Genomic DNA, 25624 nt, shown 5'->3' with positions numbered 1-25624 from the left:
TGTTTTACTATAGCTGCTTCCAATACACAAAGCTATGTAGGGTCCTGAGAGTCCAAGACATAGGCATGATTTCACTGCAGAGTAGGCCTGCTCTTGGCCCTTTCCTGACATGAGCCCCAGTCAAAACTGACAATCTTTTGTGTTACCCAGCATATGGGTTGGGACAGTATTCCCAAAAGCAGATAATGCTACCTCTAGTATCTGAAAAAGGCCTACGAAGTGCTGTGCTTCCTTCTTCTTGGTGGGATGTGCAATTTATAGTAATTTGACCTTAGTTTGAATGGGATATCTAGGATTCTTGAAACCTGGACCTCCAAAAGTTTTACTAACATGCAAATCCCTGAATATTAACTTTTGTACTTGGAGTATCACAATACTAGCCTCTTCTTGCTCATTCAGTAGAATTAATATGATACAATTTATATATTGGATTAATGTAATTTTCTGTGGCCCACCCAGTGGTGAAGGAATCGTCAGACTCTATTACGAGAGGGACAGGAATGTTATCATAGCTCAGGGACAAAACTTCAAACGTATGCTCTTGACTATTTCTGATCCTCTATCCTCTTTTCTGATAGAGATGGAAAAAGAAAGCCTTTGCTAAATCCTTGGCCACATCAACCTGAAGACACATTAATCTATTCTAGTGAAGATAGCACATGTGGTACAGTGGTTGCAATGGGAGCTAAAATGTTGTTGAGTTTTCAGTGGTGTATTGTAGTTCTTCAGAATTCTTATCACTTTTGTTGTATATGGACTGGTGAATTTAATGGAGCTCTGATGGGGATGAGCATTCTCATATCTCTCGCTATTTAAGAAATTAGTGGCACTAATTTCCCCATTCCCCTTCCACTCTTAAGGATATAAAATTGCATTTTTCAAAAATTTTACTTACTCTGCTTTGGAGAAGGGGTGAGGTAGGTGGGCAGTATCAGTTACTTCTACTTGGCCTTCTTGCATATGGCAGTCCTCGTCCTATGGGCTAAGGACTCAATATGGGAGTTGGGCCAAGTACCAATTTCGTCTATTCTGATTATACTTTTGAGGATAATGTAAATGACCACCAAGTGGTCTAATAGGAGAGCTGAGATGGTTTAACGTGTCAATGTCAATTAAAGCCCTGTGTCTAATAATCCTTGGATATTGTATACCTTCTACAGTGCATAGGTCCTCTTCAAGGACTGGGGGACTTCTTAATTTGGGCACTTTCTAGGGTTTGACAGCATCTTCACTTCTGGGAACTGATTCATCTTCGGTAACTGATCATCAGACCTGAGAACCGGGTCAGGTCCAGCCACTGAGCAAGGGAGGATGAGTTCAGGAGGATTCTCTTCATCCTGATGTTATGATACAGTTTCAGTAGGATAAGTAAAAGTTCTTCTTTGTAACTCTGGTAAATTGGAGTGTGAATGCATCTGGTACTGGGCATCTTGGGGGGCAGATTTTTTATTATTCACTCAATTGCCCTACTTATTATTGTTCTGTTCAGGATATCTATTTCTTCCTGATTCAAGGTTTGGAGGATATGTGTTTACAAAAGTTTATTTCCTCAAGTTTTTCTAGTTTGTGTTCACAGAGTCGTTTGTTGTAGCTTCAGATGATCTTTTGCATTTCTGTGGATTCAGTCATAATATTTCTTTCATTTCTGACTAAATTTATTTGAACTCTCTCTTTTCTTGTTAATCTACCTAGTGGTCTATCATTTGTTTATTCTTTCAAAGAATCATCTTTTTTGTTTCATTCATTATATTGTTAATTTGGTTTCAGTATTATTTAGTTCTGTTCTGTATTTCTTATTTCTTGTAGTCTACTAGCTTGGGGTTCGGTTTGTTCTTGTTTTTCTAGTTTCTTGAGGTGTATCCTTGGGTTGTTAATGTATAATGTTTCTGTCTTTTTTTTTTTTTTGTAGGTTTTTAATGCTATATACTGAATCTCTTAGAACTGCTGTTGCTATATCCCAGGGATTTTTTTTTTTAAATCACAGAGATTTTTGTAGCTTGTTTTGCCATTGTCACTTCCTTCAAAAATTTCTTTGATTTCCCTCTTGATTTTCTCATTGACTCAAAGATTTTCCAGCACCAGGTTGTTTAATTGCTTATATAGTTTTAAGAGTTCTTCTTGGAATTTATTTCTGGAGTTATTCCACTGTGATCTGAGTGATTTCAATTTTTAAAAATTTGGTGAGCTTTGGGTTGTGGCTAACATATGATCTATCGTGGAAAACATTCCATGTGCTGATGAAAAAAATGTATATTCTGCAAGTTTTGATGTAGAATGTTCTATAAATGTATGTTAGATCCTTTTGTTTTAAAGTTCCATATAAGTGGTGATTCTTTTTTGAATTTATGTCTCAGTGATATATCTTGTTCTGACAGTGGAATGCTGAAGCCCCCTCTCTCATTATTATGTTGCTGTTCATTCCATTTCTTAGGTCTGGTATTATTTGTTTTATGAATCTGGAACTTTTGGTACTATTTGTTTGATGAATCTGGGAGATCTGGTGTTATTTAGGATTCTTACGTCTTCTTATCTAACCGATCCCTTTGTCAATATATAATGACCATCTTTGTCTTTTTTCATGTTATTGATTTAGTATCTGTTTTATCTGTTACAAGAATACCTAATCTTACACAGTTTTGATTTCCATTTGTATTGAGTATTTTTTTCTACTCCTTTACTATGAGTTTATGAGACTCTTTGCAAGTTAAATGGGTTTCTTGGAGAAAGAAGAAATTTGGGCTGTGTTTTTTAAATCCATTCTGTTAGTCTACCTCTGTTAAGTGGGACAGTTAGACCATTTACATTCAATGTTAGTTATGAGAAATGAGATAGTGTAGAATCATTATGCTGATAGTTACCTAATTGCTTGGCATTCTCCTTATTGTTACTGTTTTGTAAGAGCTGTCAGTTTTTCATATTGAGTGTTTTTACAGTGGTGAGTATCAATTGTTCTGTTTGGTATTTAGAGTACTTTTGAACATTTCTTGTAGGCAGATCAGTGATACAAAGTCCTTATTGTTTGCTTGTGTGGGAAAGGGTATATTTCTTATTCATTTGTGAAACTTATTTTTTAGGATAAAAAATTCTTGGTTAACAGTTTTTGCATTTAAGAAAACTAAAATCTCCCTTCCATCTTGTAAGATAACTGCTGAGAAGTCTGCTGTGTGTCTAATGGGTTGTCCTTTCTAAGTAATTTAATGCTTTCATTTTGCAGTTTGTAGGATTATCTCCTTTGCTTAGGCTTTGGCCAGACTAATGACAATGTGCCTTGGTGATTTTCTATTTGCAGTGAATCTTTTGGGAGTTTGATGATCTTCTTGTATTTGGATGTCTAAATCTCTAGCAAGACTAGAGAAGTTTTCCTCCATTATTCCCTCAAATAGGTCTTCCATGCTTTTTGCTTTTCCCTCCTATCTCCTTTTTTTAATGTATTTTTTTTTTTTATTATTTCAGTTTAATTGAGTGTTTAACAAGTTAGGTTACATTGTATGGATTTGATAAGTAAAGCCCCTCTTATAATTGTGTCCTGCCTCCAAGAGGTGTACCATACACCCCAATATTGTGCCCATTAAAGTGGAGCACACCCATCACCTCCCCACCCTCCTCCCCTGTCCCCACTCCCCATTCCCTAACCTTCCACCTTGAATTGATTTGACTTTCCTCTTATGTGGCCATGTATTAGACTGTCTACTGTCTTCATATTAGAATTGAGTACATTGGATTCTTTCTTCTCTATTCTTGTGATACTTTACTAAGAAGAATGCATTCCAACTCTATCCAGGCTAATACAAAAGATGTAAAATCTCCATCTTTTTAAATGGCTGAATAATATTCCATGGTATACATATACCATAGCTTGTTAATCCATTCCTGGGTTAGTGGGCATTTAGGTTGTTTCCACAATTTGGAAATTATAAATGGATAACAATAAAAAGTCTAGTGCAAATGTCTTTATGATAAAATGATTTTTTTTCCCTTCTGGGTAGATGCCTAGTAGTGGGATTGCAGGTCAAATGGGAGATCTAATTTGAGTTCTTTGAGGATTCTCCCTACTTCTTTCCAAAGAGGCTGTATTAGTTTGCAATCCCACTAATCCCACTAATGGGATTATCCACATCCACATCAGCATCTGTAGCTTTGGGATTTTGTGATTGTGTTAATCTTACTGGGATTAGGTGATATCTCAGGGTGCTTTTGATTTGCATTTCTCTGTTGATTACTAATGATAAGCATTTTTTCATATGTTTGTTAGCAATTCCTCTGTCTTCATCAGAGAAGGTTCAGTTCATGTCTCTTGTCCAGCGATAGATGGGATTGTTTGTTCCTTTTTTGTTGATTAATTTGAGTTCTCTATAGGTCCTAGCTATCAAGCCTTTGTTGGATTTGTAATATGCAAATATCTTCTCCCATTCTGAAGTTTGTCTATTTGCTTTGATTGTTGTGTCCTTGGCTATGTAGAAGCTTTGTAGTTTAATTAAGTCCTATTTAAAATTTTTTGTTGTTGCAAATGCCACAAAAGTCTTCTTCATAAAGTCTTTACCCAGTCCAACATCTTCAAGAGTTTTTCCCACACTTTCTTCTGGGATTTTTATCATTTGATGCCTTAGATTTAAATCTTTTATCCATCCTGTATCAATTTTTGTAATTGGACAAAGGTGCAGGTCCAGTTTCATTCTTTTACATGTGGTTATCCATTTCTCCCAGCACCATTTATTGAATAGGGATTCTTTCCCCTAGAGTATGCTCTTGTTTGGTTTATTGAAGATCAAGTGGCTATAAGATATTAGTTTTGTCTCTTGGTTTTCTATTTGTTTCCAAATGTCTATGTCTCTATTTTTGTGCCAATACCATGCTATTTTGATCACTATGAACTTACAGCCTAAACTCTCTCAGTGATACCTATGATTCAAAAGACTTGTCTTCAAGCTTTGAAACTCTTTCTTCTTCTGTGGTTAAAACTTTTCACTGTATTTTTTTTGCATTTCTTCATTGATAATTATTATGGGTATAGAATAGTTGTATATTTTTATAGCATATATGTGATGTTGGGGTACAGGGATACAATTTAAATTAATTGTATCAGGATAATTGGGCTATCTGTCACATCAGGGATTTATCATTTTGGGGGGTTAGGAACATTCCCATTAAGTATTTTATAGTATGCCCTAACTTATTTTGATTATAGTCAATTTGTTGTGCTATCAAATATTATTCATTCTATGTAACTGTGCTTTTGCACTCATTAATAATTGCAACTTTATTTCCCCTTCCTATTATCCTCCCTAATCTTTGATAGCCATCATTATCCTTTCTGTCTCTATGAGATTAGTTGTTTTTAATATTTAGCTCTTGTTCTCTGAAATGAATGAAAGTATACAACATTTGTCTTTCTGTGCTAGACTTATTTCACTTAACATCACTTTTACCAGTTCCATCTATGCTGTTGCACTGGCAAGATTTCATTTTTATTGTGACTATATAACATTCTATTATATATATATATATATATACATACCACATTTCTTTATATTCATCCGCTTATGGACACTTAGGTTGATTCCAAATCTTAGCTATTATGGTTAGCGCTCTACTAAACATAGGAGTGCAGATATTTTTTCAATATACTGAATTCCTGACCTTTGGATATATACCCAGCAGTGGGAATTCTTGGTCATATGGTCATACTATTTTTAGTTTTTCTGAGGAGCTTTCATACTCTTCTCGTTAGTGGTTACTGCTAATTTCCTTTGTGTCCCTGTTCTGTTGTGAGTGTCACAGTCCAAATGGATGCTGTGGGATCCATTGGTTGTGTGGGATCTGGAGACAGGGAGGTTGAGGGGCTGTGACTTCCCCAGCAGGTTGTAGACTCCTGGCATGTGCACAGGCAATATGGTGCCTGCCTTCTCGGCTTGTGTCTGTGGTGGGGCAAAGTGACCTCACATGGGCTCACAGCCTGGAGAGGTGCTCCCAAATTCTCAGTTTGATGATGACAGCAGTGCCTGGATTCATCAGGGTTGATAGGCTTGCAGACAAATTGGAAGGTGGCATACTGCTACAGGTAAAATGTGAGCAAAAGGAAACACTCCCACCTACTCTTTCTGCCAGTCCCCAAATCTGCCAGGGCGTGGTCTCTGTGAAAATTTGCTTCTTCTTGCTCTGCTCTACAACTTTTTCACTTAAAACTTCTTCTTTGGCGGGGTGAACTGGGATGTCTGACCTTGGCCATCTTGCACTTCCTCCTGATGTAGCTAAAAAAAAAATATATATGAGCCCATCTCTGACTGTAATTGGTATTAGCAAACTTTGTTCATTAATGACTTTTTCCATCATCAGCTGTGGCCTTTGATGCAGGTGCTCGTCTTGTCAGGGAATTCCATCTGGCCTTGGTAAATGTTGTCTCCTCCAGGATTTCCCACATAACATAATCCTATGGTAGATTTTCCAGTGTTCACATATATGCATTCCTTCCTGCTCACTTCTCTGAGTCATTTAATCCCTTATTCTACTATCTGACCTGGGAATTCCAGTATGTCAATCTTACTTATATTTGTTTGTGAACCATCCCTTTTCCCAGGCTTGTGGGAGCATCTTAGTATAGTATTCATTACTACTCTAGTCTTTTGTCAGATATTCCTGAAGCTTTATTTTGTTTAACTCCTTTATGCAGTATTTGTGAACAGTGATAATGTTCCCTTTCAGAAAGGTGCTTGGCACGGTATAGTGTTTTTTACTTCACAGTGAGTGCAAGTTATCATTTTAATTCATCCTATGAACTCTTTTCTAAATCATTTCAAGTGCAGTATTTTCTTGGTGAGGATGGATGAATAATTTTGACTGGGAAGCAGTGATTCAGGGATTGTGGGTGTTTTAATTTCCTTACAGTTTCTCAGAGATACACATCTCTGCATTTAGCCTGAAAGGTACTAAGTATACCACGAGTATATGTGAGTTGGGGGATGGATCCAGACTTTATGCTAAAATTATCCTTGAAGAATGTTGAGTGAACTTGGTGAAGGAAATATGGTGAAGGAAAACCTAAAAGCTTATAACTTAAGCCTTTCCACTGTTTCCCAGCCTGAGGCTCACAGGAGGGCAGCCTGAGTTTGTGGGTTTGGCCAAGATACTTTATGGGCAGAAAGGATAGAAGGACAGAATGAATTCTCCTTTAAACCACACACATTCTAGGATGTGCTATTTTATACTTGCTATGAGCTCACGATCTCTTATTTTTATGTCTCACCATCAAGGTTGCAATATTCCTCCTACCATTGCCCATGGACATCATACAGGAGTTCAAACATCCATATTCTCTCTTTTTACTACGTATGAATGTGAGGAAGGATACACATTGGTTGGAGAGGCAAAACTCTCTTGCCGTTCTTCACACTGGTCACCTTCACCCCCTCAGTGTAAAGGTAACTTCAGCTCCTTTCTACCCTGGCTAAGTGGGTGGAACTGTCATGAGAATATTGAGGGCAAGAATTCTTCCCTGGATGAAGTAACATGAAAACATCTGATTTGATTTTATTTTAAGTAATCAATAATATATCATCAAGTGGTTCTCCATGCAAAAAGTGCAAACATGAACGTTGATTTTCTCCACTTTTTTCTTCTAATCACAAAATTCAACTTTCTTAAAGCAGCTCCTATTCCAGGTTTCTTTTATATATCCAGAAGTATTTTAGTCATAGAAGCATCACATTTTATAGTAGTTTACCTGTGGGCCTGTGGCAAAGTTTTATAGAAACTTGCTCCAGTTAAAATGTAGGCTCTCCTGTAGTAATTCCAAAAACCATGAGTGACATGTATTTTCCACAAAGCCTGTGCAGGGTACCACCTGACAGGAATGTGAAAGTGGCTCTTAGTTTGCAATCTATTAAGGGGATGGATGGAATCAGAATTGGATCTAATTTTTACATGCATGTGGTTTTTTTTTAAATCAACATATATCATTTTACAATGAAGAATTTCCCGATTTATTTCACTACATTGAGTCTATTACACACAGGAGAATAATGGGCAAGAAGGAAGTTTTTATATTTAGAATCTTGTAGCGTCAAGACTGGGAGTGAGAATTAGCTTGGTAGCTGAGAGTTTGATATTGTGCACCTTCTGTGAAAAATATTCTATCATGTTTTTAAAATATGTTATGATAGGAGCAAATTTCTTAACTTCTGTGTGTCTCAAATTTCTCCTTGATAAAATGGGAATAATAGCAGTATAACTTACTGCATGGGGCTACTGTGGGACTTAAATGAGATAATCACATGAAGTGCTTAGCCCTGAGTCTGATAAGTAGTCATGCTCAATAAAAATTTTGACTTATATTATTTTCTAGTTAGTTCATTCTTTTTATACTAGACTGAGCCTTTACGCTTAGATTACTCTTAGATTTACATTATATCTTTCCTCTTAGATTTTTTTTATTATTAAATCATAGCTGTGTACATTAATACAGTCATGGGGTACAGTGTGCTATTTTTATATATAACTTGAAATATTTTCATCAAACTGGTTCCTCTTAGATTTAATGACTATTAAAAATATGTTTCTATTATAGCTCGGTGTGTGAAACCAGAAATAGTGAATGGAAAGCTGTCTGTGGATAAGGATCAGTACAATGAACTTGAAAATATCTCCATCCGTTGTGACTCTGGCCATAATAGAATCGGTCCCCAAATCATCACATGCTTAGAGAACAGAACCTGGTACCCAGAGCTGCCCAAGTGTGAGTGGGTAAGTGGTGCAATTTGACAATCTGTGTTGTCATCCCCTAGAACTAGTGGTATCCTTCCAACTCTGTCCTAATCAGAAGTGATGAGATCTGACTTGACATAATTCATTTCTGAGGGACTCAAGATAATGCTTTCTTTTGGTATAAAGCACTCTGAGTTAGGAGTGGCAAGTTCTGCTCTCCCTTGACAGCAGGAAAAGCTAAGGTGATACAAAGTGCCATCCCATAGACCCAGGAGCACAGACTCCTACCTTTACTTTTTCTATGCTATGTAGCCTCTTTGTCCTCCAAAGCTTTCTGGGCAGCTGTCACAAAACAGGTCCATGTCCCTTTGGACTATTGTGGGACCAAAGTGATTTCTGGTTTTCCTTGCTTAACCGGCATTTGAAGTTGGCTTTGATCTTGACCCTGCCATTCTTCCATTGTCAGGACATACCCTCTCTCATGGTGTGGAGAGGTCTCTCAGTCACACCCACCATCTTCATCTCTTTTAGGAGGTTGCTGAAGGCTGTGAGCAAGTGCTTGCAGGCAGGAAACTCATGCAGTGTCTCCCAAACCCAGAGGATGTGAAAATGGCTCTAGAGCTATATAAGCTATCTCTGGAAATTGACCTACTGGAACTACAGAGAGACAAGGCAAGAATGTCCACTCTAGAGACAGAATTATAATTTTCCAAAAAGAGGACAAAAAGGTACCTTCCTGGCTTGCCTCCCATAATTTGATATAGGTTATTTCAGTTTAGCATATCTACTTTTGCTTTGGCCCTGATATTCATTGTAATAAATGTTTAGAAATGTTAATTTGTTAGAGTTTAGTGCTTTGAGATTGTAGAATGATCGATCATCTTGTGGCTCATGTTTTTGCTTTTCTGGACATTCAAGTACATGTTTTAGTCCAGAAAAAAGGAGGGATGAGGAAAAAAAAGGAGGGGAGAGGGGAGGCTGGGAGGAGGGAGGGTTTTGGAGGAGATCCAACCTAATGTGCATAATGCGATAGTACATTTCTATACTACTAAGAATAGAGTGTGAATGTTTTTGCCACAACAAATAAGAAAGCAAGGAGATGGTTATGTTAATCAGTTAGATGTAAACATTCCACATTGTGTATCAAATCAGCACATTGTACCCCATAAATGCATTAATGTACACAGTTATGATTTAATAAAGAATTAAAAAAACAAAAAAATATATATACCATCTACTATTTTGTCTATGTGGTCATTTGGGACTATGAAATGAGGGTACTTAACAAATCCTTCACATAAAGTTGTACTTTTATTTTACTGTATGGTCCACAATAACACCTGTTTAGGTCCCACCAGTATGTGTTCCCAAACTGCCTTTGCTGCACAGGTCCTCAAGTGCACACCACTCTAGTCCTCTTGGTTCAGATTAGATCAACATACCCCAAACCTTGTCCATTGTCCCTATGTGGGAGTCACGTGTTCACCTGAATTCATGTGCATATTGTTTCTTTCACTCAGGCAAATCTCCATTGTTGCTTCCATGAGGAGCAGCATTGTGCTCCTCATGGAGAGAATATTTGTGCCCGACCTCCTCATTCCAACTCCAGAGAAGGGACTCTGAAAGACAAAAGAAGGTTAAGGTCACGTGTTGGTCCCCTATGCTATCTTTACCTGATTTGGCCTCATTTTTTCTTATCACTAAATTGAAATGGCTTAAGCAGTTATTCACACATGCGGAAACACCTGGTATCAATCTCTTTTATATCAATGAGCACTCTGGAGGATTGTATTCCTTCACGTCATCACTTCCTCTGAAGTCTCTTTCTCAGTCATAGCTCTTTTTGTTATCTCTTCTCTTTCTGTACACAAAACTCTATAGGTTGTCAGCACAGTGGCTTACATGTATAATCCTAGTATTCTGGGAGTCTGGGGCAGGTGTATTGTTTGAGGCCAAGAGTTCAAGAGCAGCCTGAGCAAGAGAGACCCCATCACTCCTAAAAATAGAAAAATCAACCTAGTGTTGTGAGGCACCTGTATTCCCACCTATCTGTGAGGCTTTATCAAGACTCCTCTTGTCCTGTGACCTTTCAGACACAGCCCTCCAATTTCCCACTAGGTCTTAGTCTGTATGTCCCTAGAAACAGACTTTGAAACAACAATTAAATTGTAAGTACTTTATTTAGGAGGTGCAAGAAACACCAAAATGAAGGCCTTGAGGCATGGAAAGAAAGGCAGTTACAAAAGGATATGTCTTCAAGCCAGTTATGATGAACAAAGCCTAATCCTGAGGGAAACTGGTAAAGATATTGAACTCAAACTTTAGGGTAATCAGCATAGGGACAAAGTACTGTGATATTTTTATAATAACTTCCATATTAGTTGTTAATTGAGGTCTGCTTGTACTAGGTGTTAATTACCTTCCTTTGCTCCTAAACAAAAATCAGAGTAGATTTAAATTGTTCTGAAAAAAAGCCTGTGTAAAAGGAGGCAGATATGGGAAGTTGGATGGTGTTCAGAGTATGAGGAAGTAGGAGGGCCTAAAGATATTGACAGGACATTGACAGGGTGTACTGTACCCAAAATGTGCAATGGATGCTTTCAAGTCTGTAGACTTACCTTCCTGCCCTGTTTTTGCTTCTTGGATTTATATTCTCCTCTTTCTTAATTTATTTCCTCATTTTATTGGAACACATCCCCCAGCCCAAGAACTGCCTAAAAAACTACATATAGGAAATAAAATATGCATAGGAAGTGAGCTCCTTCATCTTTGAAACTGTCATTAGTTTGACTCTTGATTGATGTTTGGCTGAGAGTAAAAGGCTAGATAAAAAATAATTTTAAAAGAAAGTACTTATTGTCTTATTACTTCCAATACACCTATTGAGAAGTCAGAACAAATCCTGATTTCTGACCAGATATTTGGATGGTTTTATGCCCCTGAACTCTAAAAGAAATGTAAAGTCCTACCTGGTTTGAACTGCTGAGTGTTCTATCTACTGACAAGTATGGGGTGAGGAATCCCCAATATTAATGTTTATGGGTATCTTCTCAGTTGCTGTCCAGTTTCTCCAAAGAAGGATCTTCAAGTCATCTCCCTACTTACAATTTGAATTTACAACTTGAATTTCTACCATGCAATATGAGAAGATGACTGTGTCTACATTCTTTTTTGAATTCTGTCTCTCTCTCTAGCCCTCAGGCTGTTTCTATTATCACATCACATTTGTACTATCAACACTGAGAGAACTTTCTTTCCCAAAATATTTATTTCCATCCTTAAAAGACAGAGTAATTGCATTCATCTTCTTGTCTTGTGAAATGTTTTTTCTTCCACTATGACTAGTTCATCTTTGTATTTCCTTCAGAGTTTTGCCTACAGTGGTTTCGGAATAATTACACCATGGGTAAAAACATATGTAAGTTAGATGAAATGTTGATGTGGTGGTAAAGTTTAGCCTGAGAGAAATAAACTACAAAATCTTAGCTGCCAACCATAAGAAAATAAATGAAGACTAAGTGAATGATTTCTATTCCTGCTTTAATAACCATGGAGAGAAGGAAATTGGTAAACTAGATGATCTGCTATAAAGAAGGACTATTTTTATTATGCTGCCATTTTATATTCATGGAGGCTAAAAAAGGAACATGTTATTTTCTAAAATCCCTCTGAATCTAGGAATTATTCTTCCTAGTACTATAGATATGACAATTTTAACCAAATAATTGACTTTTTGACACTGATAATGAAGCTATTTTGAGATTTAAAGATATAATGACTTTTACTTTATTCAAAATATATGTAAACACTCTATAGATTTATGTAATTTAAAACATTTTATTTCTACAAAATATTTTTTCTTACAAATTGTATAGGTCTAAAATCTCAATAAAAAGGAGCAGCTTGATTTCTATGAATCTTAGATTATATCAAAATGTAAATGTATGAGTCTGGGTCTAATCAGGAAATGGAAACTGCACAATGATTTAAACAGGGGAAGTTTAATATAAATAATTATTAAACACTGATTTTTTAAAAAGTAACTAAAAATGTAAGAAAACTCCTTATGGTACCCTGTGGCTGAGGAGAGGTACTCAAAGGAGATAAACTTCAATGGGGAAGGGACACCTTTTCAAGATTGAGGTTTAGACCTTATTAGCAAAGGTTTAGTGACAATGCACCAGATGCCAGAGAAGGTCACTAGTTATGTGGACAACAGCTGGTCTACAGTGACAGAGCAAGCAGACACCAACACAATGCAGGTGGGGAAGAGATGAACAATAGCTTGTGGTACATACATGGACACCCAGATAGAGCAGGAGCATGTGACCTCCTTGAGCAAGATCAATGCCATGTGACCCTTCAGCCAGACCAATGCCATGATCCCTCCTCACTCAGAGAAAAGAAAAAACAGTAAAGAAAATTAAAAATACAATTATATAAGATAACAAAAACGAAAGTGATATCTTAGCTATTGTATGAGAAATTTAGGTGGGAAAGATGAGAAAAGTATAAAAATCACTACCAAAAGGGAGAAAAGAAGAGAAATAAAAAAGGTAGAGAAAATAAAAAGGGATGAAACACTATAACAAAAATGGAGGATTCTTGCTATTGAAGTAAAAATGATAAAATAATACAACCGAGCAAACAACAAAAAATTAAAGAAATGTGTGTGTATAATTATGTAGGGTAGCTACACTATTATGAAACTAATTGTTAGCTATCTTAGGAAAGCTACAATCCAAATGGAGCCCTAGACTACAGGGAAAGGGGGGAGAGGGGGAGGATGGGTGAAGAGAATGATATTGTGGGGATCACGCCTATAATTTATCTTATTTGGGTACAGGTGAATTTGTCTAAAGGTTGAATATAAATGTCTTAACATAATAATTATGAGAAAGACATGATGGCTATGTTAGCCACTTGGATGAGAGTTTCCCAAACTGCATATAAAAGTAACACACTGTATCCTATGAGAGAATTAATGTACACAATTATGATCTAATAAAAAACAAATTAAAAAAATAAAATAAAATAGTGTGCAATTTAAAATATTACACAAACTTTATGGAATCCCCATATGTATATGTGTTATGTGTGTGTACATATATACTAAGTATATATACATATATATATGTATGTGTGTATATATATATCTGGCAAAATATTGTCTAGACACCCACTGGTGCTATAGTGTTAGGGACCAGAGAACATGCATGCTGGTTGAGGGCCAGAAGCTGCTTTCTAGTTGTTGAGGAGATTAGGTTCCTGTAGGATTGAGTTCCTAAAGCTATCACCAGATTTCTTAGGAGGCATGTCTTAGTGCCCCCTGACAACAATGCCCGGGAGTGCAGGGGCCTCTCAGCTTACCCCAATGGTGGATGCTTGAGCTCAGTAGGTGCTACAAAACTGCAGTGTACTAGGATTCTGCATACCATTCCTCCCATATGGCCTTCCCACAATGGCAGTGCCCGATAGCAGCCACCTTATGGGCGATCCATCCCATCTGTTATGTAATCCTAATTTTTGGACGCTGTTCGAGTTCACCCACTCATTTAAGCCTTTCAAAACTATTCTAGTAAGTGGGGTTAGGCCTCAAATCAAAAAACTGCAGGATAGCCCTTTCCTATCCCCAGTCCTCCAGGTGGGCTGGACAGCCAGTCCCTGTCTTTTCCCAATGACTCATCTCTGTGCTAGCTTTCCTCAGCTCCAGATTTCATTGCCAGCTCCTATAGTCTGCCACTGCTTCACTGTGCCCCCATTCATGTCCCTGAGTAGGTTCCCCCAGCCAGAGGTGGTCGGAGTTTTCTTTCCCCTGCCTTGCCAGGAGTAGCAAGTAAAGAGATGTTTCTACTCTATCATCTTGCTCTGCCCCTGAGACCAAAATCTTTTTGCTTAATTGTTTCATGTCAATTTGAGGGTGCAAAGAATTAGGTTACAATGTTTGCATTTGTCAGATAAAGTGGCTTTTATAATTGTGTCCTATCCCATAAGATGTGTGCCATACACCCTAATATTATGCCCATTACCTGGGAGTAGGCCCATCCCCCTTCCTTCTCCCCCTCCCTGCTCCCTTGTTCTCCTGTCCCCCAACTTGAATTAATTTAGGTTTTTCTCTTATGTGGGCATGTATTAGATCAGTATTGGCTTCATATTAGTATTTAGTACATTGAGTTCTCGCTTCTCTATTCTTGTGATACTTTAATAAGAATAATGTGTTTCAACTATATCCAGGTTAATACAAAAGATGGAAAGGTTCCATCTTTTTTTTATGGCTGAGTCGTATTCCATGTATACATATACCACAGCTTGCTAATCCATTCCTGGGTTGGTAGGCATTTGGTTTTTTCCCACACTTTGGCAATTGCAAATTGAGCTGTTATAAACAATCTAGAGCAAATGTCCTTATGATAAAAGGATTTTTTTTTTCTTCTGGGTAGATGCCTAGTAATGGGATTGCAGTATCAAATGGGAAGTCTAATTTGAGTTCTTTAAGGAATCTCTACACTTTCTTCCCAAAAGGTTATATTAGTTTTCAGTCCCGCTAGCAGTGTAAAAGTGTTCCCTTCTTTCCACACCCATGCCAGAGGTCACAAAATCTTAATTGTTCATATGTTTTAATTATTTTAAATATTGTTATTATCCTATCAATTTACTTAGTAGTGTTTGATACTTTGGAAATTAAAAAATATATATTCTAATGAAACATTTTTTTCTTTTAATTGTTTCCACTTTTCATGTAATGCTTGAAAGTATTACCTCAGGAAGGAAATGACTTTTTATGTACATTTTAGAGTGCTTGGAAAGGACTTATTTAAAAACAGTAAGCCAGTTGATAAAAGCAAAACCTCCAAGAGTATTTAGGGTTACATCTGTGGAAGAGAAAGTTTCAGAAGATTAGATAGTGAAAGAAATGAGAAATGGAGAGTGAAAATCAGATGGAGCATCCTGGGGATTTTTATTTTTTCTACTGAAGGTTTTCCTTTTTTTTTTTTTAATAAAAAATAAAATATTAGAAACTCCTTTGTCAAATGTATAACTATCTTTAGTTCTCAATTGTAAAAACCTGTGAAGGACTGACTTTAGCAAGAGGATACTTAACATAGTAAAAATATTTTTAGTTAATAATTAAGGAAATAAATATTTAATGATAATATGTTTTAAAAGCCATATATTTAATCATTTAATATCTTGCTTTAATGTCCAGCAACACATTTGCTTATAGAGTACTTTATATAACTATGGGCTTGGTTTCAATCAAATAACATTTCTGAATCTGAATATTTCAAGAGTGTTAGATTGACAAGTATGGATAGATAAGTTGTGGCAATATGATCCTATACTATACAGAATTTCCCCTTTTATCCAGCTACTCAATATCTGTCCTCTTCCAATATACATCTATAATTTACTCAGGAAAGATTTTTTTCAACACTCCAGTCTTCTCAGTGTGTCACCACTTTCTTTATTAGTACCTTAGGATAGCAACCACTATGATTGTGATTGTAGCAATCACTTCCTTTCTGTTATTTATAGTATTACACAATAGGTATGTAAGCTTCTGCCTGGTTAGCTGTGGTGTTCAGGGATGGGTTTGTTATAAAAGAATATTCCATGCCCTAACAAATTCATATGGATCCCCAAATGCCAGTGTTTATTGGTATCTCCTCCATCGCTGTCTAGTTTCTCTAGAAAAGGATCCTCTGGTCTTCTTCTTCCTTGTTTCCTAACTTGAATTTCTATCATGCAAAATGAGGGAATTACTGCTTCTATATTGTCACTGACTCTGCTTCTTCCTCTACTCTTTAGCCTGTTTCTGCTACATTACTTTTACATTGCCCCTTTTAGAGCATTTACATTCTTCCTTGAAATGATTGTTCCCATCCCTAGAAGAAGAGCCATTGCATCCATTAATTTGTTGTAAGTGAAATATTTTCCTTTCCACTATGAACAGTCATCTCTGTATTGGCCTCAAGTGTTTGCCTGCAGCATATGCTGAATAATTATATCCTGGGTAAAGGGTACATGAAGTTATATGAGACGTTAACTTGATGCTAATGCAGTCCAGCAAGTCAGTTATGAAATTTCTGCTGCTGAAATTTTTTCTGACTAAAGGGAGATAAACAATTTTAAGTATTGATTTACTCTCTCCCCAGTGTTAATAAAGAGACTTGAGAGAAGGAAGTTGGTGAACCAGAGACTTTCAGTGGAAAAATTATGTATGAATGGAGACTAAAGATTGAGCTACCATTTTGTAATAGGGAAAACTAAGTTCAGAAGAATCAGGTTTTCCTAAAGTTTATCCAGTTATGAAATGGTTTTGTGAATAAATTCTAGTCCTGTGTTCACATCATATTTAGCAAATTACCAATTTTCTGACAGTGATAATTTTAGGTTTGAAGATATGATAAATTGTCCCTTGTTGTGAATATTTATACATAACAAATGATGCATATTTATATACTTAAAGCATTTTTTTCCTGAGAAGTTTTCTTTATGTTTTCTATTTTTTTATGTGAAGCTCAGTGCCCAGTAGAAGCTTAATAACTTCAAAAAACATTAGGATATATTAATTTACAATAATATACATAACTTAAACCTGCTGAAATAAAATGGAAAATCAAAATCATATGAAAAATATGGTTCCCTATATTTAAAGTTATCTAGTAATCGTGATAGAGTTTAATTTCAGTCAAACTAAAATGGAAATACAATGAATCAAATATTTACATTTTTTGGTAAAAATAAATGTATCAGTTTTCCAGGGGAAGTTTTTTTTTCCTGTTTTAAAGTTTTCCTGTTTTAAGTTTTTGTATCCTGTTTCTTTAGTAGAGAAATTTATCGCATGGATTGCATTATGAGGAACAGTGAATAACGTAACGTATAATGCCTTCAATGCCAGGTGATGAGTTCCTCAAAAAGCCAAATATATCATCTCTTCATAAAAACTGAGATGATATAGTAAAACATCAGTCAGCATTCATACTTTTACAAGGAGTTAAGCTATTGTGGTTCAAGCAGGTATGTACTGAAGATCTAATTTTATAACAAAGATAGACTCTGGAATGCACAGAAAAATGAATGAATAGTATATCTCTTCAAGGTCCTCAAATTGGCTGGTTTTACATTTATGGCCATAGTACATTTTGAATTAATTTTTTCATGTGACAAAAAGTAAGAGTCAAAATTTATTTATGTACTCATTTTTGCATATGGATATCCAAGTATTCTGGCATCATTTGTTGAAAAGATTACCCTTTCTCTACTCAATTATCATGGCACTTTGTCTATAATCAACTAATCACACAGGTTGTCATCATAATATTCAGAATAAATTAAAAAATAAAGTGTAGAAATAAACTATATATATGCACATATATATATACAGACACACACACACACCCATATATATATGGCCCCCTTCCTATGCCCATTTCACGATGTCTTGATCATTGTGGTTTTATAGTAAATCTTGAAATCAGAAGTGCAAGTCCTTCAACTTTTATTTCTTTTGCAAAATGTTTTGGATACTGTAGGTCTTTCTCATATCCATGTAGATTTAGAAATAGCTTGGCAATTGCTACAAAAACCTCTACTGAGATTTGGGCTTATAAGGCACCCGCTTGATTTGATTTCTCTGCATAGTCTACAAGCAGTGTGTGTGTAGGGGTTCACTATCTTATAACAAGGAAATTGGGTCCTGTGAGTTAAGAGAATCCAGGGTTCAAGGGTCTATAGCAGTGATTTTTAACTGGTGTGCCACAGCACACTGGCATTCTGTGAGAGGATTTTAGGTGTGCCACAGAAAATTTTAAAGGTCATTAATGAAAGTATTTTTGAAAGAAGTTTAAAGCACAATAAATATATGCATTTTTTAAGCTTTTTAAAAATCAACATAATTTAAGTGGGCTGTGGAAGTTTATCTATAGGTTCAAGAGTACTGTGAGAAAAAAACATTGGAAAATACCATTCTGTAGTACATTCACCCAGATAGTTTCATTCCAAATTCAAAGGTACCACTTCTTCCATGAATTAGACAGGAGGAAAGGTTTGTTTGTTTTTAGATATTTCACACAATGTATATGGTACTTCAGGGTAGTAGATACAGTGAATAATAATGTATTGAACATAAGCACTCTTTTCATAGTGACCCTTGAGAAAGCCAAGAATTCATCTTTTATTGCAGTTCTCCTATTCTTTTACAATTAGGTTCTGAGCTGGTCCTTAGCATCATTTGTCCCTCAGCCACCTGAGAGAAGAGTTTCTCTAGAAGCTAACAAGGAGGCCTTCTAGCTTTCACACTTGGATTTTATTGGAATTGATTGCTTTGAGCTTGCATTTTTACCTAAGGGTGCTTCTCAGCCACCCAATTTTATAATCTTTATTGTTATTTCTTCTGTACCTCTCAGATGTCAGAAGGTGTCCCATAAGCCAGTGATCTCTTTCTATGTTTCATGACAGTTTATCAGGTGAACAATGTGGATAGTTACCTTGGAACAGCAAGGAGGGGAGCTACTGATACTCTTTGACTGCCAGTTGGCCATCTTTAGAATTTGCTTCCTAGGTCTGCTTGTGGTCAGTTTCCTAGGAAGGGATTCAGGTTCATATGCATTTTTGAGGACCTGCTTTTCAAGAAAATGACTGTAAGAAAATGAAGCTGCCAGAGAGGGAGGGAAAGGAGCTAAGCAAGGACATGTTCTAAGGAAACACGTTGCCTTCACCAGATCCATTGTGGGTTCAAGACTGTAAGTTATACCACAGAACCATCCAGACTTAAAGCAAGGGCTTTTGTGCACCAATATCAGTCCAGCATTGGTTGCTCTGGGGGCTGGGAAATAACTTCTCAGATAGATCTGGTTGATGTGGCTCCTGTCCTCCAGGGCATTCTGTGGAGAACATCACAGATAGAACCCATTACCTGCAGCGCATGCAGCACTTGAAGCACCTGAAGCACCTGGAGGGGGAGCAATGGTCCTCAACATTTCTATTTATTTCGAAGAGGCCGAGACAGTGTCTGTCTTGGCAGATAATTCTTGAAAAATAAGTGGAAATTACTATAGTATAAAGAAAAGCTTGGATTTTGGAATCAGTCTTGAACAAATTTTAGCTTAGCACTAATTATCTGAGACATTTAGAGAGTTTTAATTAACCTATCGGAACCTGTTAACTAAAGTATACAAAGAGGAAGATAAGAACCATGTCATAGGGTTGTTGGAGATCAATTGTGGCAATTTGTGTAAAAATCTGGTCTATTGCCTGCTTAAAAATGAACACCAGGTTAATAAAGCCTTCTGGTTATTCATTTAAATTATTTCTCCATTTTGATTCCTCTTTACAAAGGAAACAGAAACTAAGTGGATTAATATGTTTTCCTTTCTCTCTAGGAAGTTGAAATTCAATTGTGCTTTCACCAATTTCCAAAGAAATTTGCTCAGTTTATATAGTAATTCTTCTTATTTAATTTTGAGAGGTAAGCATTTTGGCTATTATTGGTGTTTAGCAGTCATTTTAACTTAACTGGTTGTGAAGATCATTTTAGGACAAATTCTGGAGCTTACTATCTTGTTTGGACAACTCTCTTTCTCTTCCTGGAACAAACACCCATAGTTGGTGGGTGAGATGTAGAATCTAGATTGGTGGTTTCATCTGTCTCACCTTAGGAGACCACATTTCCCAAAGTATGTATGACTAAGGGAAATTTTGTCTTGTGGTTAGCTACCCATGAAGAAAATCAAGTGTGCTGAGCTTCACTGTGACCAAGTATCATTCAGATATTCTGAAAGTTTTAATAATCATTCTTTTTTCTTAATTCATCATCCTCAATCAGTTAAGTTTCAGTGCATGCTTTTTTTTCTGTGTTGCGAACACAAGCTATTTTAGAATGGTTTTCAGAATAGAACAGTATCACTGAGTGAATGATTTTGTGTCTTAGATATATCAGTAGGGAAAAAGAGTTTCTTTTCCCACTGCAGTATTGTAAAACTAATCACTATTTGGAAGAGATTCTTGAATATGTTCATACTTAGAGTCTTGTATTACTCTGTTCTGGCTAATCTGTCTAATAAAGAAATTTAACTTTGTAGATTGGGTTAAAAAATTCTTTTTTCCATGGGCAATTCATGCTATCAATCGAGGAAGCCATTTTCCTGGACAAGAACTGCTTGTCAACCTGTGCTTTCTCTCTGGCTGTGACTTTTAATTCCTGTTGAGCCACCACATACATGACGCCTCAGGAGCTGCAGTCCCTTTTGCCTTTTGCTCTTATATACCAAGAGAGGAATTGTGTATATCCAGAGTGTGCCTACTAAAATACACACAGAATCACAGAGTACTCTTGCATCAAATCTCAGACTCTTCTGTCTGAGAAAAGGCCACGTCAGCCCCTCTTGCCAGGGGTGTGCTCAGTACCTGGTCTTCTGGTCACTCCTCCAGCCCTCCCCTTTAGTGACACTTACTGGGAGCTTGATAAGGCTGAGCTCCTGGACTTACGCACCATTTAAACTATTAGTGACAAGGTGTCTGGAACATTGAGCTCCAGTGTGGCCACTCTGAGATTCTGTGCCATGTCCTCTGACTTGCAGGGCACTTTCCCAGCATGGTGCCTATTTGGGGTCTTGATTCTGTTGCTGTGCCCATCTGGCTTGTGTGGTAAGTACAGTGGTTATGGGGAAAAGGGAGAGTTTCTCCAAGGTATAGAGAAAGGTTTCCAATGATGAATTAATCTAGCCAAATGGTTGAAATTCACAAGGTTATTGAGAGAGCACAATTAACTATGCTATTAATAAATATAAAGAATTTTAAAATACTAAGAAAATTATAATTCAGATAGAGGGTGTTATTAGAATAAGAAAGTGTCAATATGCACAAAGCTTTGCAAGAATGCTTTCAACAGGCAAAACCTTTAATTTATACTTATTTCAACAAGTTGACAGAAAATTGTCTTATTCTAGGCCAGGCACAATAGCTCACATCTGTAATCCTAGCACTCTGGGAGGCTGAGGCAGGTAGATTGCCTGAGCTCACAGTTTCGAGACCATTCTGAGCCAGAGTGAGCCCTCATCTCTAAAAATAGCTGGGCATTGTGGGCACTTGTAGTCCTAGCTACTTGGGAGGCTGAGGCAAGAGAATTACTGCAGCTCAAGAGTTTGAGGTTGCTGTGAGCTATGAGGCCACAGTACTCTACTAAGGGGGAAAAAATTGAGATTCTGTTTCCAAAAAAAAAGAGAAGGAAAGAAAGAAAGAAAAGAAAGTTGCTTTATTCTAATAAAATCATCATATTGTGATAATTTTATGGACAAGTTATGATTCTGAAGTCATAAACACACATAGATTATTAAAAATAATGATGATCATAATAATGATAATTTAGCATTTGACTAGGCACATAATAAGAATTAACTCAGTGACTCCACCCAATCGTTGTGGGCACTACTACTATCATCATTTTCCAGATGAAGAAACTATTCACAAAGGTTAAAAGACTTGTGCAAAATCATGCACCTGGTATGGGGAGGAAGCCATTGATGCTTGTGCTATTACTTTTGCCCTCATGAAATGACAGTAAGTATATCCTGGGGACTTCTGGAACAGTGGTATGAGGACTTTGAGGTGAATTTTCCCTATAGAGGTATGGTCAAAATTAGCAAAGAAAACCATTCAAGTTCTCTGGAGCTTGATCAAAGTGCTTACAACAAATTGAGAAGCATTTATTAAGCAAAAATATGATGACTTGTTATGAATAGTGGGAGGACATTGAAATAGAACTAGAGATTACATTTAGCCACCAACAGCGTTATCTTACAGAAGAACTTTTCCTGTTTATTCACAAGTGGCACTTCCCATCTTCCCCAGATCCCTGGTGTGTAAAAGGTATTTAGGGTGGATATGGCAACAGGAAAACATTGTGTAATAGCTCTTAGTGTTCCAGAACTCTAAGCTGTAGAAGGCCTATATTGGATAGGTGGCAGCAGCCAGACATCAATGTCTGCTTCTCCACCCCAATTTCCATTATGTAGGGAGGATGGAGGTAGGAAGGTGGTATGGAATTTAGTCTCCTTTTCCTGCATGGCTTGTGGTTATAGGAGAGCTATTACAGTGGGCTCAGTAGGGCTCAATAGGGGCCCACTTGACTTCTTAGAATGGAAGAACTATTGTGAGTAGATTTGTGGTGCCAAATTGGCACCTCCCATCTTCCCCAGCTTCCTAGAATGGAAGAATTACTGTGAGTGGATTTGATACCTAGTGACTGTTGGCAGGCCTTATTCTTCCAGTTCTGGTCTTTGGAATATGTGTACTTGCGGTGGAAGTACCATTTCTACTGCCTCCTCCTTCCCTTCTCCATAGCTCTTACACCACAGGAAGGACTCTGGTGAGGCATCTGGTGATGAATGAGTTCCTTAATTGGTCCCTACTCCAGATATTTTTCCAGAGGAGATATGTTGCAAGCTCCAAAGGCTGTTAACTTCCTGCCCCAGCCAAGGGGATCAACTTCAACTGGATCAGACTATGCTCCATTGAGTTGTAAAAAAATACGGAAAGTAGTTAGCAATGACTGGAGGCTAACAGTTGTGTGTAATGCCAACAGAGGCAGACGAGCCCAAAGCCTCGTGAGAAAAAGACCTTCAAATAGAAAATCAGAATGATCTTTGATGGTTAGGAAGACGGTGTACATGCCCAAGGGTGTGCTCTTAAAAGCATGCCATTAGATGAGCATACTTTGCAGGAAATAGACTTAACTGAACTAGTCCTATCAAGTCACTAACAAACAAGAAAGAGAACAATAAGAGGCCCTGAAGTTTCTAAGGGAAAATCAGTATCTACAGTTGCTGCAATGTATAATCTCACGTGGCAGATTTTCAACAAGAATTATGAGACGAGCAGAGGAGCAGGAAGAATGACCTATACAAAAGAAAAACAACTGCCAACAATAGAAATTGCTTTTGAGGGGGCCCAGAGGTTGGACTTAGCAGAAAAGTACAAAGAAGATCAAAGCAGCTATTATACATGTGTTCAAAAAAACTAAAGGAAAGTATATTGCAGGAACTAAAGAAAAGTATTATTAAAATGCCTCATCAAATGGAAAATATCAATACAAATAGAAACTATTTTAAAAATCACATGCAAATTCTGAAGTTGAAAAGCACAAAAATAAAAATTTACAAGAGGAACTCAACAGATTTTGTTTGGCAAAAGAAAGAATCAGTAAATTTGAAAATGAATTGATTGGGATTATGTAATACAAAGTGTCTAGTGAAAAAAAGAACACAAGGAAAATGAACAGAGCATCAGAGAAATGTGGAACACCTTAAGTGCACTAACATATGTATAATTTGAGTTTCAGAGGTCGAAGAGAGAGTAAGGAGTATAAAACTATTCAAATAAAAAGCAGTTGGAGACATCCAGATCTGACCAAAACAAACAAACAAAAAGCCATTAACATACACACCTAAGAAGCTAACCAAAATTATGTAAGATGAATGCAAAAAGACCCAGAATCAGACCTGGAGACGTCATAGTTATAATGTCGAAAGCCAAAGCTAAAGAGACAATCTTGAAAGTAGCAAGAGAAGAGCAACACATCCTTTACAATGTGTTGTGCATGTAACTCTAGTAAGATTAACAACTGACTTCTCCTTAGAAATGATGGAGGCCAGAAGGCAGGGAGATGACATATTCAAAGTGCAGAAAGAAAAACTATCAACCAAGAATCCAGCAACACATTTCAATATGCTGTTATAATTATTGCTTAATATGATATTATGTTTAATGTCTTTTATGGTAGGTGACAGAAAAAAGGAGGGAAAGTGTATATTTATAGGGTCACTATGTTAATCTTCTTATTCATCATTTCAGTTCTCTTCCTGTGGACGCAAGTTATCATTTCCATACTAGAATATAGGTTTGTTCAAGAAAAGGAGAAAAAATAGGTAGTTATATTATTTTTAAAATTATTTCCCTAAAGACTTGTGCTGGTGCTCATTGTTTTTCTGTGTGTATTCAAATTACTGTCTGATGTCACTTGTTTTCAGTCTGAAGAATTTTCTTTTAGTATCTCTTGGGAGGATAGTCTTCTAGCAACAGTAAGATGTCATTTCTCATCCATGAGAAGGGCTACAATAAAAAGAAAATCATAATAAATGTTGGTTAGGATGTGGAAAAATTAGAATTCTCATACACTGCTGGTGGGAATTTAATGAGTTCAGTCATTTTGGAAAAGAGTTTTGAAAGTTGCTCCGAAGTTTAAGCATAGAGTTACCATATGATCCAGCAATTATCCTCCTAGAAATGAGAACAGATGTCCACATAAAGAAATTTAACCAAAAGACCCAAATGCCCATCACCTGAAAGAATGGCCAACACCAAGTCTCAAAAAATGGTTGGAGCTTGGCTTGATCTTGCCAAGCCATTAAATGGTAAATTTCCTGGTGTCATCTAGACTAGGAGAATGATTGTTGTTTATTTTCCTCAGGCAGTCAGGAAACAGAAAGATAGATTTATTTGTATGTGACAGTTTTCCTGCCATGTTTACCTTACCATCCTAATGCTTCAATGAAGAAACTAACATTTCTGGTGTACAAAAATGAAGAGAAAGGAAGATTAATAGTGGGGAGTGCCCTTAGTAAGAACCTCTGTGGTGCTATGCACACTTAAGCAAAGGTTCATGTATGTTTTCTGGTGTGGCTGATCACATCAGCTATTTGTAGGCTGGTTCCTAGCTGAATGAATATTAGACACCCTTTGATGGGACAGGCTCAATGATTGCTGTGGCAGCCCTAGTAACAGTGTCCTTTCCTTCTCTTCTTTTACGTATAGAGAGTTGTACTAACTTACCAGTTATTCCACATGCTTTCTGGGAAGCTCAGCCAACTGAGGAAAGTTATCCTGTTGGGACTGTGCTGAAATATCGCTGTCTTAGTGGCTACAAAGC

The 25624-nt window shown here is 36.8% G+C and overlaps 1 protein-coding gene across 2 annotated transcripts in view; it reads left to right on the top strand.

The window, feature by feature from the left end:
- Positions 1-9857, top strand: part of C4BPA (complement component 4 binding protein alpha) — a 52738-nt gene extending 42881 nt beyond the window's left edge. For both annotated transcript variants that reach the window (XM_012806680.2, XM_012806679.2), the window contains exons 10-12: positions 7248-7415; positions 8561-8736; positions 9229-9857. In XM_012806680.2, the coding sequence (XP_012662134.1) occupies positions 7248-7415; positions 8561-8736; positions 9229-9402 (518 nt within the window). In that variant the 3' untranslated portion in view covers positions 9403-9857. The remainder of the gene's footprint in view (positions 1-7247; positions 7416-8560; positions 8737-9228) is intronic.
- The last annotated feature ends 15767 nt before the right edge of the window (positions 9858-25624 follow it).

Source organism: Otolemur garnettii, unplaced genomic scaffold, assembly GCF_000181295.1.
Source record: "Otolemur garnettii isolate 467f Iridium unplaced genomic scaffold, OtoGar3 scaffold00055, whole genome shotgun sequence".
NCBI classification, from domain to species: Eukaryota; Metazoa; Chordata; class Mammalia; order Primates; family Galagidae; genus Otolemur; species Otolemur garnettii.
Note: the sequence above shows the minus strand (reverse complement) of the source record. Positions and strands in the feature narration are given on the sequence as shown.